Source organism: Hyperolius riggenbachi, chromosome 9, assembly GCF_040937935.1.
Source record: "Hyperolius riggenbachi isolate aHypRig1 chromosome 9, aHypRig1.pri, whole genome shotgun sequence".
NCBI lineage: Eukaryota > Metazoa > Chordata > Amphibia > Anura > Hyperoliidae > Hyperolius > Hyperolius riggenbachi.
The window spans coordinates 265,330,738-265,347,085 of record NC_090654.1 but is presented as its reverse complement, the minus strand read 5'-3'; the positions used below and the strand labels follow the sequence as shown (position 1 = coordinate 265,347,085).

General features: G+C 49.0%; 1 protein-coding gene across 1 annotated transcript in view; it reads left to right on the top strand.

Moving 5' to 3' along the window:
* LRRC74A (leucine rich repeat containing 74A) overlaps positions 1–15,579 on the top strand; it is a 37,043-nt gene extending 21,464 nt beyond the window's left edge. Inside the window, exons 8-12 of the mRNA XM_068254500.1 lie at positions 215–310; positions 8,320–8,463; positions 11,230–11,334; positions 13,612–13,697; positions 14,800–15,579. Coding sequence (XP_068110601.1) covers positions 215–310; positions 8,320–8,463; positions 11,230–11,334; positions 13,612–13,697; positions 14,800–15,181 — 813 coding nt within the window. The 3' untranslated portion in view covers positions 15,182–15,579. The remainder of the gene's footprint in view (positions 1–214; positions 311–8,319; positions 8,464–11,229; positions 11,335–13,611; positions 13,698–14,799) is intronic.
* The last annotated feature ends 769 nt before the right edge of the window (positions 15,580–16,348 follow it).

Genomic DNA, 16,348 nt, shown 5'->3' with positions numbered 1-16,348 from the left:
TTTGGAATGATGTATGATTTTCGTTCCACTTCTCACATGTACACCACTTTGTATTGGTCTTTCACGTGGAATTCCAATAAAATTGATTCATGTTTGTGGCAGTAATGTGACAAAATGTGGAAAACTTCAAGAGGGCCGAATACTTTTGCAAACCACTGTATGTTGCCGCTTTTTTAAATAAAGTTAAGAATAATGATAAATACACTTCTTGCAGCTCTCCAGAAATCCTCTGACAGTGGAGGGCGCTATCATCATGCTGAGAGCCGTTACCAAGAGGCCGGACAATAGAATAGAGGACATAGACATCTCGGTGAGCGACCAGCAACAATGTGTGGGGGCAGCTAATGTAATGGGGGCACATGTGAAAATGCAGGCATGAAGAAAATACACTCCAGCAGGTATTTAGGAAGCAGTCATACAAGATACAAAGCCCTCTGCTTCTGCACCATCCCTCAGAAGTGATAACCTGCCACAGGCCTCATGGCACTTGTCTGCCACTAACTTATTCAGGCCTCTCCTGGATTCCCAGTCCTGGAGTCCAGCAACCACCCTGCACCCCACTCAGCAGCCTCTGTGCTGTACCACACTCAGCAGCCTCCCTGCTGCACTACACTCAGCAGCCTCCCTGCTGCACCACACTCAGCAGCCTCCCTGCTGCACTACTACACTCGGCAGCCTCCCTGCTGCACTACTACATTCAGCAGCCTCCCTGCTGCACTACACTCGGCAGCCTCCCTGCTGCACTACTACACTCAGCAGCCTCCCTGCTGCACTACTACACTCAGCAGCCTCCCTGCTGCACCACAATCAGCAGCCTCCCTGCTGCACCACACTCAGCAGCCTCCCTGCTGCACCACACTTAGCAGCCTCCCTGCTGCACTACTACACTCAGCAGCCTCCCTGCTGCACCACACTCAGCAGCCTCCCTGCTGCACCACACTCAGCATCCTCCCTGCTGCACCACACTCAGCAGCCTCCCTGCTGCACCACACTCAGCATCCTCCCTGCTGCACCACACTCAGCATCCTCCCTGCTGCACCACACTCAGCAGCCTCCCTGCTGCACCACACACATCAGCCTCCCTGCTGCACCACACTCAGCAGCCTCCCTGCTGCACTACACTCAGCAGCCTCCCTGCTGCACCACACACATCAGCCTCCATGCTGCACCACACTCAGCAGCCTCCCTGCTGCACTACACTCAGCAGCCTCCATGCTGCACCACACTCAGCAGCCTCCCTGGTGCACTACACTCAGCAGCCTCCCTGCTGCACTACTACACTCAGCAGCCTCCCTGCTGCACCACACTCAGCAGCCTCCCTGCTGCACAACACACAGCAGCCTCCCTGCTGCACCACACTCAGCAGCCTCCATGCTGCAATAGTGAACTTCATCACCAAGCCAACAAGACTGAAGCTGGAAAAGGTTGCCACCATTGAACAAGCAACCACAATCCACACAATAATGCCCCAAGAAAGACTTCGAGCCATGCAGCCTCAGAGATGGACCAGTCACCTCTCCAGCCTCACCCTGCACATAAGTTGTCTAGCGTGCTGTTCAGGACCATATTCTATGTACCAACCAGCGGAGAGCTGGGCCACAGACAACCGCTACCCTCACATATACAATACAATCTCTTGCCACCTGTCTAAACAGAGACATGGTTTGAAAAGTTATGCAAAACAAATTTTGTTTAACCCTTTGTTCAATGCCTGATCTGTGAATAGGTTTGCAACTGACACAGAGGTGCAAACACTCGATATTTCTGTGGTAGCACCCTATGGCTTAGTCTAAACTGTACAAGGCTTCAGTCAACAAGAGTCCTACTGTGCTTGCGCACAGACAGGAGGATTGCTGGTATTAGAAGCCATCCATGACATAATAACCAAGTCTGGATTTATACTTTTTGTGCCCCTAGACCAAGAATGTTGTGGCCCTGCTTTCATGTGCAGCAGCGCTCTTCCCTTTCCATGTGCAGCCCCATCTTCCATGTGTATCATCCATGTGCAGCAGCCCCTCCCATTCCATGTGCAGCCTCATCCTCCATGTGTATCATCCATGTACTGCAGCCCCTCCCATTCCATGTGCAGCCCCCTCCTCCATGTGTATTATCCATGTACAGCAGCCCCTTCCATTCTATGTGCAGCCCCCTCTACCATTTGTATTATCCATGTACTGCAGCCCCTCCCATTCCATATGCAGCCCCCTCTTGCATGTGTATCATCCATGTACAGCAGCCCTTCCCATTCCATGTGCAGCCCCCTCTTCCATGTGTATTATCCATGTACTGCAGCCCCTCCCATTCCATATGCAGCCCCCTCTTCCATGTGTATTATCCATGTACTGCAGCCCCTCCCATTCCATATGCAGCCCCCTCTTCCATGTGTATCATCCAAGTACAGCAGCTCCTCCCATTCCATGTGCAGCCCCCTCTTCCATGTGTATCATCCATGTACTTCAGCCCCTCCCATTCCATGTGCAGCCCCCTCTCCCATGTGTATCATCCATGTACAGCAGCCCCTGCCATTCCATGTGTAGCCCCCTCTTCCATGTGTGTCATCCATGTACTGTAGCCCCTTTCATTCCATGTGCAGCCCCCTCTTCCATGTGTAACATCCATGTACTGCAGCCCCTCCCATTCCATCTGCAGCCCCCTCTCCCATGTGTATCATCCATGTACAGCAGCCCCTCCCATGTGCAGCCCCCTCTTTCACATTATCATCCATGTACAGCAGCCCCTCCCATTCCATGTGCAGCCCCCTCTTCCATGTGTATCATCCATGTACAGCAGCCCCTCCCATTCCATGTGCAGCCCCCTCTTCCATGTGTATCATCCATGTACTGCAGCTCTGTGAGAGAACGCGGAAAAGCAAGGCGGCTGATTCAGCGTCCAACGCGGCAGTCTGCACGTGGAAGCGTGCGTCTGGTAAAATGGCAGAACGTGAAAAAACCGTCGCATGTACTGACAGCAAGGCGGCTGGTTCCGCGTCCAGTGCCGCGGTTTGCACGCAGCAGCGTGCATCTGGTGTGGCTGAGTCTGTTAGTTCACACAGGTTTAAGAATAAGCGCGCGCGCGCCTAAAGGCAGAACTTTTATGATGGCCAAGGGGGGATCAGCTGACCTGGCCGGTCAGCTGACCTCAGAGCTGGTAATCATTGGTTGATCACTTAAAGAGACACTGAAGCGAAAAAAAAATTATGATATTATGATTTGTATGTGTAGCACAGCTAAGAAATAAAACATTAAGATCAGATACATCAGTGTAATTGTTTCCAGTACAGGAAGAGTTAAGAAACTCCAGTTGTTATCTCTATGCAAAAAAGCCATTAATCTCTACGACTTTCAAAGTTGTGGAGAGGGCTGTCTTCTGACTTTTATTATCTCAACTGTAAGTGAACAGTTTTCTTTTTATCTACCAGAGGAGAGGTCATTAGTTCACAGACTGCTCTGAAAGAATCATTTTGAATGCTGAGTGTTGTGTAATCTGCACATATTATAGAATGATGCAATGTTAGAAAACACACTATATACCTTAAAATAAAAATATGAGAATATTTTCTTTGCTGCTAATCTTCTAGTAATTATTCATAGTACACAACCAATTCATTATATCATATATATTTTTTCGCTTCAGTGTCTCTTTAAGGGTGGCGCCAGAGAGCACTGCTCTATATATGGTTACTGCTGGCCACTCTCAAATTGTCTGCCGTTGCGAACACTACGTGGAAGCACTCAGACCTTAGTCAGATCCAACAGTGTGTTTGAACCAGGAGGACCTGGGAATTCACACTGAGCCAGATTACTTGTGTTATCATTCTGTTATATTTCAGACTAGTTCCAGGGTGTAGAGACCACGGACCTCACACCCAAGACTAGGGAACTTGTGTTATCATTCTGTTATACTTCAGACTAGTTCCAGGGTGTAGAGACCACGGACCTCACACCCAAGACTAGGGAACTTGTGTTATCATTCTGTTATACATCAGACTAGTTCCAGGGTGTAGAGACCACGGACCTCACTCCCAAGACTAGGCATTGTTTGATATTTGTTATGACCTGTTGCTTTCCTGACTATCTCTCTGCTCTCTGATTCGGTACCACGCATATCTGATATTCCATTGCCAAACCCTGCCTGCCTTGGATACCGAGTCAGCCTTCTGTCTTTGTACTTTGTCTGTCCGTGTGTTGCCGACCTGGCTTGCCCGACCTCGAGAGTAGAGATGGGCCGAACGGTTCGCCGCCGAACGGTTTCAGGCGAACATCGGGTGGTTCGCCTTCGCCGGCGAACTTTCCCGGAAGTTCAATTCGCCCCATAATGCTCTATGAGGGTCAACATTGACCCTCTGCATCACAGTCAGCAGGCGCATTGTAGCCAATCCGGCTATACTAAGCCCTGGAGCCCCACCCCCCCCCCCCCCTTATATAAGGCAGGCTCTGGCGGCCATTAGCCTCACTCGTGTGCCTGCTAGAGACAGAATAGGGACAGCTGCTGCAGACTTGTTCTCCTAGTGACAGATTAGTCAGGCTCTTGCCTTCTTAGCTTGCTTAGCTGAATCTTATTGGTATAATAGCGCCCCAGAAAAGCTCTTTTCAGAGCTCATCCTGCTCGTGTGATCAATTTTTTTTTCTGTGTTTGAAACTGACACTTGTGTTTTTTAGACAGCATTGCTAATTCATACTGTGCGTCCCACTGCCAGCAGCAGCACATTCAGTGACTACCTGTGTGTGTGAGACACTTGTGTTTTTTAGACAGCATTGCTAATTCATACTGTGTGTCCCACTGCCAGCAGCAGCAGCACATTCAGTGACTACTACCTGTGTGTGTGGGACACTTGTGTTGCTTAGACAGCATTGCTAATTCATAATGTGTGTGTCCCACTGCCAGCAGCCCACCAGCATTCAGCAGCACATTCAGTGACACCTGGGTGTGACAGTGAGCTGCACATTGTACTACCTACCTACCCAGTACTGCATTTACCTACTACTAGTACCTGTTGTGTTTAGTTAACCCACCTCATCACTGCATACACCTACGTTTGTGTTGAGTGAACCCACCTCGCTGCACATAACTACCTTTTGTGTTGAGTGAACTTGCGTCACTGCATATAACTACCTTTTAAGTTGAGTGAACTCACCTCACTGCATATCTACCTTTTCTGTAGAGTGAACTCACCTCACTGCATATAACTACCTTTGTGTTGAGTGAACTCAGCTGACTGCATCTAACTACCTGTTGTGTTCAGTGAACTCACCTCACTGCATATATAACTACCTTTGGGTTGAGTGAACTCACCTCACTGCACATAGCTACCTTTTGTGTTCAGTAAACTCATCTCACTGCATATATACCTACCTTTGGGTTGAGTGAACTCACCTCACTGCATATATAGCTACCTTTGGGTTGAGTGAACTCACCTCACTGCATATCTACCTTTTCTGTTGAGTGAACTCACCTCACTGCATATACCTAGCTTCCCCCCGAGATGGACAAACCAGGTAGAGGAAGAGGTAGAGGAAGACCCAGAGGAAGGCCACCTGGCACTGGCAGGTCTGTGCGAGGTGGTGTTGCTGTGATTTAGTGCGGACCTGGACCAAAGTACAGTGCTCAGAAGAAGGCACGTGCCATCACTTCCCAAAATTGTGAGGACGTGCTTGAGTATTTAACACAGAAGACCTCATCTCCCGCAGCCAGTGCTACCAGCGCTAGTACAAGCACCACATCCGCTGCATTTGACACTTCGCAAGAGTTATTTGGTGGTGGTGGTGGTGAAATCACTGATTCACAGCTACTACTGCAACAACAAGAAGAAGGCGCAGGTACACAACCTCATACGTCTGAGTTAGTTCATTGTGGTCAGACCAAATTTGATCAGCTGGACAGTCACTGTTCTGTCATTCAGCTACATCAGCCGGGCGACCATATGGGCTGAAAAGCCACCATCACCTGTACTCATAACTGGTTCTCGTTAAAGGATTTAAAGTACATTTATTTCAAATACAGCAAGCCCTCGATAGTCCTCCTGTATTGTTATTTTTGGTCACTACCTCGGGGCGGGCGTGCATGCCTGACTGCTGCCCTCCTTGGATGTGTAGTGGTAGCCATTGCTCAGGCTCCACACCGGATTCCATCCCTCATTCCCCGGCCATTACCCGGGGTCACAATGCCAGACTTGCCCGCCTCCATAGGATTCTCATTGTAGCGGTACTGAACAAGTACCGCTACAAGTAGAAAATGTAATTTAAAAACAAAACGTAAGCTTTTTAACAATGCCATGGAAAGTTGAGAAGGCAGTCACACATTACCTGACATCACTGAGTGAGGAAGAGCAATCTCGCCATGTTGCGCAGTAGTCCAGCATGGCCGTCACTACACAAACAGCTGGTAACTTGCGGTGCGTTACACAGTTAGTTTGGTGCGTCAGTGTGAAGCAGTACTCTAATTACACTACCTGATTGATGTATACACATGCAAGATGTTTGAAAGCACGTTAGGCCTGCAATTTAGCATTCAATGTGATTTCTGCCCTTAAAACGCTGTTTTGCTTCACATCCAGATTTTTCCCCGGGACTTTTGGCGTGTATCCCACTCCGCCATGCCCCCCTCCAGGTGTTAGACCCCTTGAAACATCTTTTCCATCACTTTTGGGGCCAGCATAATTTTTTCTATTTTTCAAAGTTCGCCTCCCCATTGAAGTCTATTGCGGTTCGCGAACTTTTCCGCGAACCGAACCTTCCGCGGAAGTTCGCAAACCCGGTTCGCGAACCTAAAATCGGAGGTTCGGCCCATCACTACTCGAGAGCTATCTCGCTCCACTAAAGAGATAGTCTCCAGATCAGTCAGTGACATCCACCGTCAGGTGTCACTCACTCTCTGGTCCTTTCTACCTTCAGCCTGACTCCACCCCTTGGAGAGTCTCAGGCTGCTGGAAGGTTTCTGTACTCTCTATAGCAGTACCTCCTGTACTGCCTAGGGCCACCTGCTCATCAGGTGGGTTACTCAAAGTCATACTGTTACACCAAACACTCACTATATATATTTAGAGGTGTCCAGAGGTTAGTACTATATCTTTATTATTGGTGATTCTGCAGATCATCCATAATCGGGTATAGATCTGTATTCTTGATGATACTGCAGATCACCAATAATCAGATTCTCTCTGCATGCTGACACCGATCGTTACAAGCTCCTCCCATTCCATGTGCAGCCCCCTCTTCCCAATGTATCATCCATGAACAGCAGCCCCTGCTATTCCATGTGCAGCCCCCTCTTCCATGTGTATCATCCATGTACTGCAGCCCCTCCCATTCCATGTCTAGCCCCCTCTTCCATGTGTATCATCCATGTACTGCAGCCCCTCTCATTCCATGTCTAGCCCCCTTTTCCATGTGTATCATTCATGTACAGCAGCCCCTCCCATTCCATGTGCAGCCCCCTCTCCCATGTGTAACATCCTTGTACAGCAGTCCCTCCCATTCCATGTGCAGCCCCCTCTCCCATGTGTATCATCCATGTACTGCAGCCTCTCTCTTTCATTAACAGCCACCTTGGACATCAGTTTCCCTTTGTATGTGTTGCTCCCCATTTTCAGCCTCCTCTTTCGAATATAGCAACCGCTCTTTCAATTTAAAAGACATCTTGGATGAAAATAAACTGATGAGAAAACAACTGTATCTATCCTCCTTCTCCTAAAAATGCCTTTTTTTAAAAGATATCCCAGTTTTATTTTATATTTCAATCTACTTTTTAATTTTTTACTGTTTCATTGTCTGTGCTCAATGACACCTTCATTGAAGTGCGCCAGAACTCAAATCTATGAATTATTGACAATTTTATTTCTTCACTGCTCTCAGAAGCCATTTACTGACAGGAAAGTGTTTTATGGCTGTAATTACATATCAGTGAGGGTTATGCTATAGTCTGACCCGGTCTCGACCCGGACAGAAACTGTCACTTACATACCTGATGTTTTACTTTTTCAGGCAGAGAAAGAAAAAAAAGGAACACAGCCTAGTTATTTGTGTGCTAGGCACTGTACATACACATGTCTATCTCATTATGTCACATATCACCGCAGTTGTCCTTTAAGGTGCCCCCGTGCGCTGCAGCCACCCAAGGCCTGGGCCTTTGTGGCCTTTCCAGAAATCCAGCCCTGATAACAGTCCAGCGCTCTCCAGGTAGAGGTTTAAATGATCAATAACTCATGGTTGTTATTCGTAGTATGGAGCCTAATCATTGTGTACCTATGCCTTGTTATGTGACATCTGTGTATGTGGAGTGCTGGTTGCTGGTCTGTAATATTGTTGTATTGCCTCTTATTAGAATGTTCTGGTGAACCCACAATTCCTCTCTCTCCTGGAGGCGGCAGCCATGTCCCGGCCTGGATTACGTGTACTGTTTGCTGGAAAGCAAGGATTTATCACGAAGAAAGCATCTGCTCGGCCTGATCCCATGAAGGTGATCCAGGTATGGTTCCCCATGTGCTTTGTGATGTCACTTCCTCTTCCTAATCCCATGAAGGTGATCCAGGTATGGTTCCCCATGTGCTGTGTGATGTCACTTCCTCTTCCTGATCCCATGAAGGTGATCCAGGTATGGTTCCCATGTGCTTTGTGATGTCACCCCCTCGCCCTGATCCCATGAAGGTGATCCAGGTATGGTTCCCCATGTGTTGTGTGATGTCACTTCCTCTTCCTAATCCCATGAAGGTGATCCAGGAATGGTTCCCCATGTGCTGTGTGATGTCACTTCCTCTTCCTGATCCCATGAAGGTGATCCAGGTATGGTTCCCCATGTGCTTTGTGATGTCACCCCCTCGCCCTGATCCCATGAAGGTGATCCAGGTATGGTTCCCATGTGCTTTGTGATGTCACCCCCTCGCCCTGATCCCATGAAGGTGATCCAGGTGCGTACGAGAGAGAACGGCGCCGGAGACTTGGGCGCAGGACACAGCCAGTATATGGCTAATTCTGCTGCCGCACAAGTCTGGCCGTGTTAATTACTATTCCCCCTCCAGGCCGACATGGATAGTGGGGGAATGAAATAATTCGGCTTCCAGCAATAGCTGGAAGCCGAATTATTGTTTTAAAAGCAACTTCAGATCCGTCTTCTGACGGCGCTGAAGTTACTCCATGTGCCTGCGATAGCCGTAGTTCCTATTACGGCCTATGGTGGCGCCGGCTGCGCCCAAGTCTCCTGCGCTGCTGCGCCCAAGTCTCCAGCGCTGGATTTACCGTGTTCGGATCCAGGTATGGTTCCCATGTGCTTTGTGATGTCACCCCCTCGCCCTGATCCCATGAAGGTGATCCAGGTATGGTTCCCATGTGCTTTGTGATGTCACCCCCTCGCCCTGATCCCATGAAGGTGATCCAGGTATGGTTCCCATGTGCTTTGTGATGTCACCCCCTTGCCCTGATCCCATGAAGGTGATCCAGGTATGGTTCCCCATGTGCTGTGAGATGTCACTTCCTCTTCCTGATCCCATGAAGGTGATCCAGGTATGGTTCCCCATGTGCTTTGTGATGTCACTTCCTCTTCCTGATCCCATGAAGGTGATCCAGGTTTGGTTCCCCATGTGCTTTGTGATGTCACTTCCTCTTCCTGATCCCATGAAGGTGATCCAGGTATGGTTCCCCATGTGCTTTGTGGTGTCACTTCCTTTTCCTGATCCCATGAAGGTGATCTAGGTATGGTTCCCATGTGCTTTGTGATGTCACCCCCTCGCCCTGATCCCATGAAGGTGATCTAGGTATTGTTCCCCATGTGCTTTGTGATGTCACCCCCTCGCCCTGATCCCATGAAGGTGATCCAGGTATGGTTCCCCATGTGCTTTGTGATGTCACCCCCTTGCCCTGATCCCATGAAGGTGATCCAGGTATGGTTCCCCATGTGCTTTGTGATGTCACCCCCTTGCCCTGATCCCATGAAGGTGATCCAGGTATGGTTCCCATGTGCTTTGTGATGTCACTTCCTCTTCCTAATCCCATGAAGGTGATCCAGGTATGGTTCCCCATGTGCTTTGTGATGTCACTTCCTCTTCCTAATCCCATGAAGGTGATCCAGGTATGGTTCCCCATGTGCTTTGTGATGTCACCCCCTCGCCCTGATCCCATGAAGGTGATCCAGGTATGGTTCCCATGTGCTTTGTGATGTCACCCCCTCGCCCTGATCCCATGAAGGTGATCCAGGTATGGTTCCCCATGTGCTTTGTGATGTCACCCCCTTGCCCTGATCCCATGAAGGTGATCCAGGTATGGTTCCCCATGTGCTGTGAGATGTCACTTCCTCTTCCTGATCCCATGAAGGTGATCCAGGTATGGTTCCCCATGTGCTTTGTGATGTCACTTCCTCTTCCTGATCCCATGAAGGTGATCCAGGTATGGTTCCCCATGTGCTTTGTGATGTCACTTCCTCTTCCTGATCCCATGAAGGTGATCCAGGTATGGTTCCCCATGTGCTTTGTGGTGTCACTTCCTTTTCCTGATCCCATGAAGGTGATCTAGGTATGGTTCCCATGTGCTTTGTGATGTCACCCCCTCGCCCTGATCCCATGAAGGTGATCTAGGTATTGTTCCCCATGTGCTTTGTGATGTCACCCCCTCGCCCTGATCCCATGAAGGTGATCCAGGTATGGTTCCCCATGTGCTTTGTGATGTCACCCCCTTGCCCTGATCCCATGAAGGTGATCCAGGTATGGTTCCCCATGTGCTTTGTGATGTCACCCCCTTGCCCTGATCCCATGAAAGTGATCCAGGTATGGTTCCCATGTGCTTTGTGATGTCACTTCCTCTTCCTGATCCCATGAAGGTAATCCAGGTATGGTTCCCCATGTGCTTTGTGATGTCACTTCCTCTTCCTAATCCCATGAAGGTGATCCAGGTATGGTTCCCCATGTGCTTTGTGATGTCACTTCCTCTTCCTAATCCCATGAAGGTGATCCAGGTATGGTTCCCCATGTGCTTTGTGATGTCACCCCCTTGTCCTGATACCATGAAGGTGATCCAGGTATGGTTCCCCATGTGCTGTGTGATGTCACCCCCTCGCTCTGATCCTTTGAAGGTGATCCAGGTATGGCTTGTGTGATGTCACTCGCCACATGACGGTGTAGACTATGTAGCAGTCCTGAGCAGTGGCCATTTGGGACAGTACTGATTGTATTTAGCATCTCGGTCCTTGCGTTGGCCTTACTATTTGTGGTTTCTGAACCTCATTATCTAATGTTCATTGTGGCAGGACTTTTTGGATGAACGCAAGCTGCGGTTGCTGGACTTCTTCAAGAACATGGACAAGGGAGGCAGCATGAGTGTGTCAGTCGGTGACTTCTGTAGGTATATTGCGGTGAGTCTGCACAGAGCTCAACATCTCTCTGCATGAAGTGATGCTCCAACCCCTGCCCCAATGCCTACTATACATCCATGTGCTATATATGGAAGGCTTGGTGTGGCCTGTGGGAGGTATATATGGAGGGCGTGGTATGACCTGTGGGAGGCAGGGGCGTAACTAACAATAGACCCTGCAAGGGATGCAGCCGCAGGGGGGCCCCGTGCGGGGAGAAGTTTATTTTACCTGTCCTGAGAGTCTCATAACTAAGGGTGCGGAGAGAACAAAACTTTCTGCTCTCTGCACAATTGTTCTAATGACTGCATCTGCTCAGCCACTGATAAGGAATCATACAAAGTTTTGTAGACAGTCCCAATTCAGTGTGCAGCAGGCTCTTGTGTACAGTGCCCAGCCCCCAACTTCTCCACCCCCTCCCCAAGTGCTGAGTACTGTACATGGGGAAAACACATTCAAGTGTGCACTAGCCAATTGAATAACATTGGTTCTCAGTCTACCTGTGCAGAAAGCGAGGGGGGAGGGGGCCCCATTCAAAGTTTTGCAGGGGGGCCCAGTGATTTCTAGTTACGCCTCTGGTGAGAGGTATACATGGAGAGCTTGGCATGACCTGTGGGAGGTATATATGGAGGGCTTGGTATGACCTGTGGAGGGTATATATGGAGGGCTTGGTATGACCTGTGGGAGGTATATATGGAGGGCTTGGTATGACCTGTGGGGGGTATATATGGAAGGCTTGGTATGACCTGCGGGAGGTATGTTTTGAGGGCTTGGTGTGGCCTGTAGGAGGTATATATGGAAGGCTTGGTATGACCTGTGGGAGGTATATATGGAGAGCTTGGTATGACCTGTGGGAGGTATATATGGAGGGCTTGGTATGACCTGTGGGAGGTATATATGTAGGGCTTGGTATGACCTGTGGAGGGTATATATGGAAGGCTTGGTATGACCTGCGGGAGGTATGTTTTGATGGCTTGGTGTGGCCTGTAGGAGGTATATATGGAAGGCTTGGTATGGCATGTGGGAGGTATATATGGAGGGCTTGGTATGACCTGTGGGAGGTATATATGGAGGGCTTGGTATGACCTGTGGGAGGTATATATGGAGGGCTTGGTATGACCTGTGGAGGGTATATATGGAAGGCTTGGTATGACCTGCGGGAGGTATGTTTTGAGGGCTTGGTGTGGCCTGTAGGAGGTATATATGGAAGGCTTGGTATGGAATGTGGGAGGTATATATGGAGGGCTTGGTATGATTTTTGGGGAGGTATATATGGAGGGCTTGGTATGACCTGTGGGAGGTATATATGGAGGGCTTGGTATGACCTGTGGGAGGTATATATGGAGGGCTTGGTATGACCTGTGGAGGGTATATATGGAAGGCTTGGTATGACCTGCGGGAGGTATGTTTTGAGGGCTTGGTGTGGCCTGTAGGAGGTATATATGGAAGGCTTGGTATGGCTTGTGGGGAGGTATATTTGGAGGGTTTGGTATGATTTTGGGGGAGGTATATATGGAGGGCTTGGTATGACTTGTGGGGGGTATATATGGAGGGCTTGGTATGACCTGTGGGAGGTATATATATGGAGGGCTTGGTATGACCTGTGGGGAGGCATATAAGGAGGGTTTTGTATGACCTGTGGGGAGTATATATATGGAGGGCTTGGTATGAACTGTGGGAGTATATATATGGGGGCTTGGTATGACCTGCAGAGAGGTATTTATGGAGGGCTTGGTATGACCTGTGGAAGGTATATATGAAGGGTATGGTATGACCTGTAGGAGGTATATATAGTTAGGGCTAGGTATGACCTGTGAAGATATATACTGTATATGGAGTGCTTGGTATGTGGGGAGGTATACATGAAGGGCTTGGCATGACCTGTGGGGGTATATATGGAAGGCTTGGTATTACCTGTGGGAGGTATATATGGAAGGCTTAGTATGACCTGTGGGAGGTATATATGGAGGGTTTGGTATGATCTGTAGGGAAGTATGTATAGTTAGGGCTTTGTATGACCTGCAAAGAGATATTTATGGAGTGTTCGGTATGTGGGGAGTCATATATGGAGGGCTTGGTATGACTTGTGGAAGGGTGGTGGTGGATTGAATTGTATTGTAAGTATTGGCTTCTAGTGTTAGGTGTGTAGCAGGGCTAGCTTGGTAAGATCGCACATTTGTGACTAGAACATTTCCCATCCTTTATTGGAGCGGTTCACCTTTGTATGATGTAGAAACTTTTCCTTTTCTCCTCACACGTTGTTATCTCTGTTATGCACAGACGCTTGGTCTCCCTCTGGATTCTGTGCAGATCGACATATTGGTGCAGAGGCTGGACAAAGAACAAACCGGAACCATTGACTACAGGTAAGTCTTGCAGACAGGGAAGTCTTGCTGCCCTATTCCTCATGTTTTCACTGTGCCGTGCAAGGTTCTGGTGCCGCAATGTCAACAGGTGCTGGATGTGGAAATTGATGTGGAACTTATGGATTTGCTGCTGGATCCTGCAGGCTAAATCAAGAACAGAAGGAACGTTTCTGTTAAGTGTGCACCTAGCCTCAGGGCTTGGTGTTGTTCAAAGTTAATGGGAACTTGAAAAAAATGTCTGATACCTACCTAAGGAGAGGGAAGGCACTGGGTCTTATAGAACCTTCCTGCTCCTCTCACGGTGCCCTCGTTGCAGCGCTGTGTCCCCTGTTTGAATCCCCTGTCTGAGGAGTCTGAGGGAGCCGAGTGCTCCCAAAGACGGTTGGCTCTGTACTGCATTTGCATAAGCAGGCGCAGTACAGAGCCGCCCATCTTCCCGAAGACTTCCGAAGCCTCCTTCGGCAGCGGAAAGTATATGACCAATTTGATTGAATACTGCCACCGGGGGTCAGGAGCCAGCACTGGAACGAGGACACTGAGAGGAGAACGGGAAGGCTCTACAGGACCCAGAGCCTTCCCTCTCCTTAGGTATCTGTTTGAATTTTTTTTTTCAGGATCCTATTTACTTCAAGGCCTTGATTCACTATGCTGCTTTAATATTGCTGTGCCCAGGTAGGGCATGGAAATTTTACCTTTACTACCGCTAACAGTTGCCTAATTACCTTGACCTGTTTCACCTAAATAATTTAAACATTGCGAGAAGTCAGGAAGGGGATAAAGTTGAGGGAGGTTATGGTTAGGTGTGAGGAAGGGGATTATGACACCTAGCCCTAACACTTTCTACCAAACATGCAAGACTTTCTACACGCTCTAGCCCCGCAACATTTTCTACCCAACTCGACCTGCAACCTGATTACAAACAATGTGGGTTCCCTAACCTGACCCGTACTTTGGGTATTATGTGGGTACTTGCCTCAATGGTGGTCCCCATTTCATTATATACTACCTCTACCTTCTCTTCCCTCCCAGAATTCCCCTTCTCTACTTCCTGTCCAGCGCAGTCAACATTCTAACGTAGACTGTCCCATTTTACATCCTCCAGGGTTCTTGTGGACTCTCGGAAGAAGATGATGAAGGATCAGCGCAAGAAGCAGCGTCGCCGGGAAACCAAAGAGCGCCAGGAAAGGCAGCGCAGCCAGAGAGCTCTCCAGTCTTTTCACAATGCAGTGAGGGCCCTGACTCCGCCTCCAGCATCAAGAGACACTGCAGGCAGCAATCGCAGCTCTGCCCACTTCTCTGGCTCTCAGCTGAGCTCTTGGTACCAGGAAGGGGAAAGCAGACATAAAACCAGTTCTGTGCATATCCAGAATGGCACTGCAGACACTCTAGAGGCCGAGTGCCTGTACAGCTCCCACGGAAGTCTCTCCGAATCTCTGACCCCAACAAAGAGGTCCTCTGACTGTGTGAGTGAAACCGGGCAATGAGACAGCGGTCATCCAGTGCAAAGTGATCCCAACTCATCTCTCTTTCCTTGTCTCCAACTTCTGCTGGTCTGCAGTCATCCTCCTCTGTTCCCACAATATGTGCAAACAAAAAACAACTCAGGAAAAATGGGAACCCAATCTGGTGTAGTATTTAACACCGATAGGCATCTGGAAGGTGGCAGCCCCAGGACCGCCTAACACCGAAAGGCATCAAGAGCGGTGGGCGGGGATTTGCAGGGAACATGCACGCGCGATCTTTCCCTGCCGTGAGACAGAGTGGAGCTCCGTGTTCAGCCTGCTAGCCGCTAGGCAAAATCGCCTCAAAAATGGCCCATGCACCGCTTTTCTGAGCGGATCGGAAACGAACTGCTCAGATGTGAACGGCCTCATAGAGAATAATGGTGTAAGCACTTTAAGCGCGATTTTGAAAAATTGTCAGCGCTTAAAAAAAAAAATGAAAAACAAAGCCCTAAGGGTGTGTACACATTGCCAACTGATGTCGCCTGTCGGGAATCAGAAGCAGATCCCTTTGGGCGACATCGCTGGGCTGCACACGTCAGCTGTGTAGCTAATGGCACTGTGTTGCTATGGGAGGGGACGACGAGTGGCGTGTGCGTAATGTCATGCAGGGTGTGGGGGAGTGGCATGAACAATGGGATTGGCGTTGCGTAGACCTACTTGCGGGTTGGGGGTCGCTGGCTGCCGTACACATGCCTGATTGTCAGCTGAGCCAGTTGTTATTGCCACGCTTGTTCTGATCACAAAACAGCTGCTCCTGTTTTACTGCCTGAAGAAGTGTGCTGTGTCTCACGAAACGCGTCGCAATATTTTGGAGTACACAATTAAAGATTTTTGATGATAAATATCATGTTGAATCTTCGATGGGGAGGCGAGTACTACTTCCCCCCCTTTTTTATTCATTTTAATTTTGTTTTAACCTGATAGGTGCCTCTGTTCCATCTGCATAACAATCAAGTCCACCTACAGTGGAGGGGGTCTAACCCCAATTTTACCTATCTGCAGAGAGCGATATCTTAATATCCCCTCCGAGGACACGTGTTTAAGTTCCCCTGCTGCCTAAAAAGTGGTTGCCAGTTGGTAACCCACACTTGTGAGTATAACTCTACACTTTCTTCTGTATCTGCATTTTGGTCTAAAATACTACAC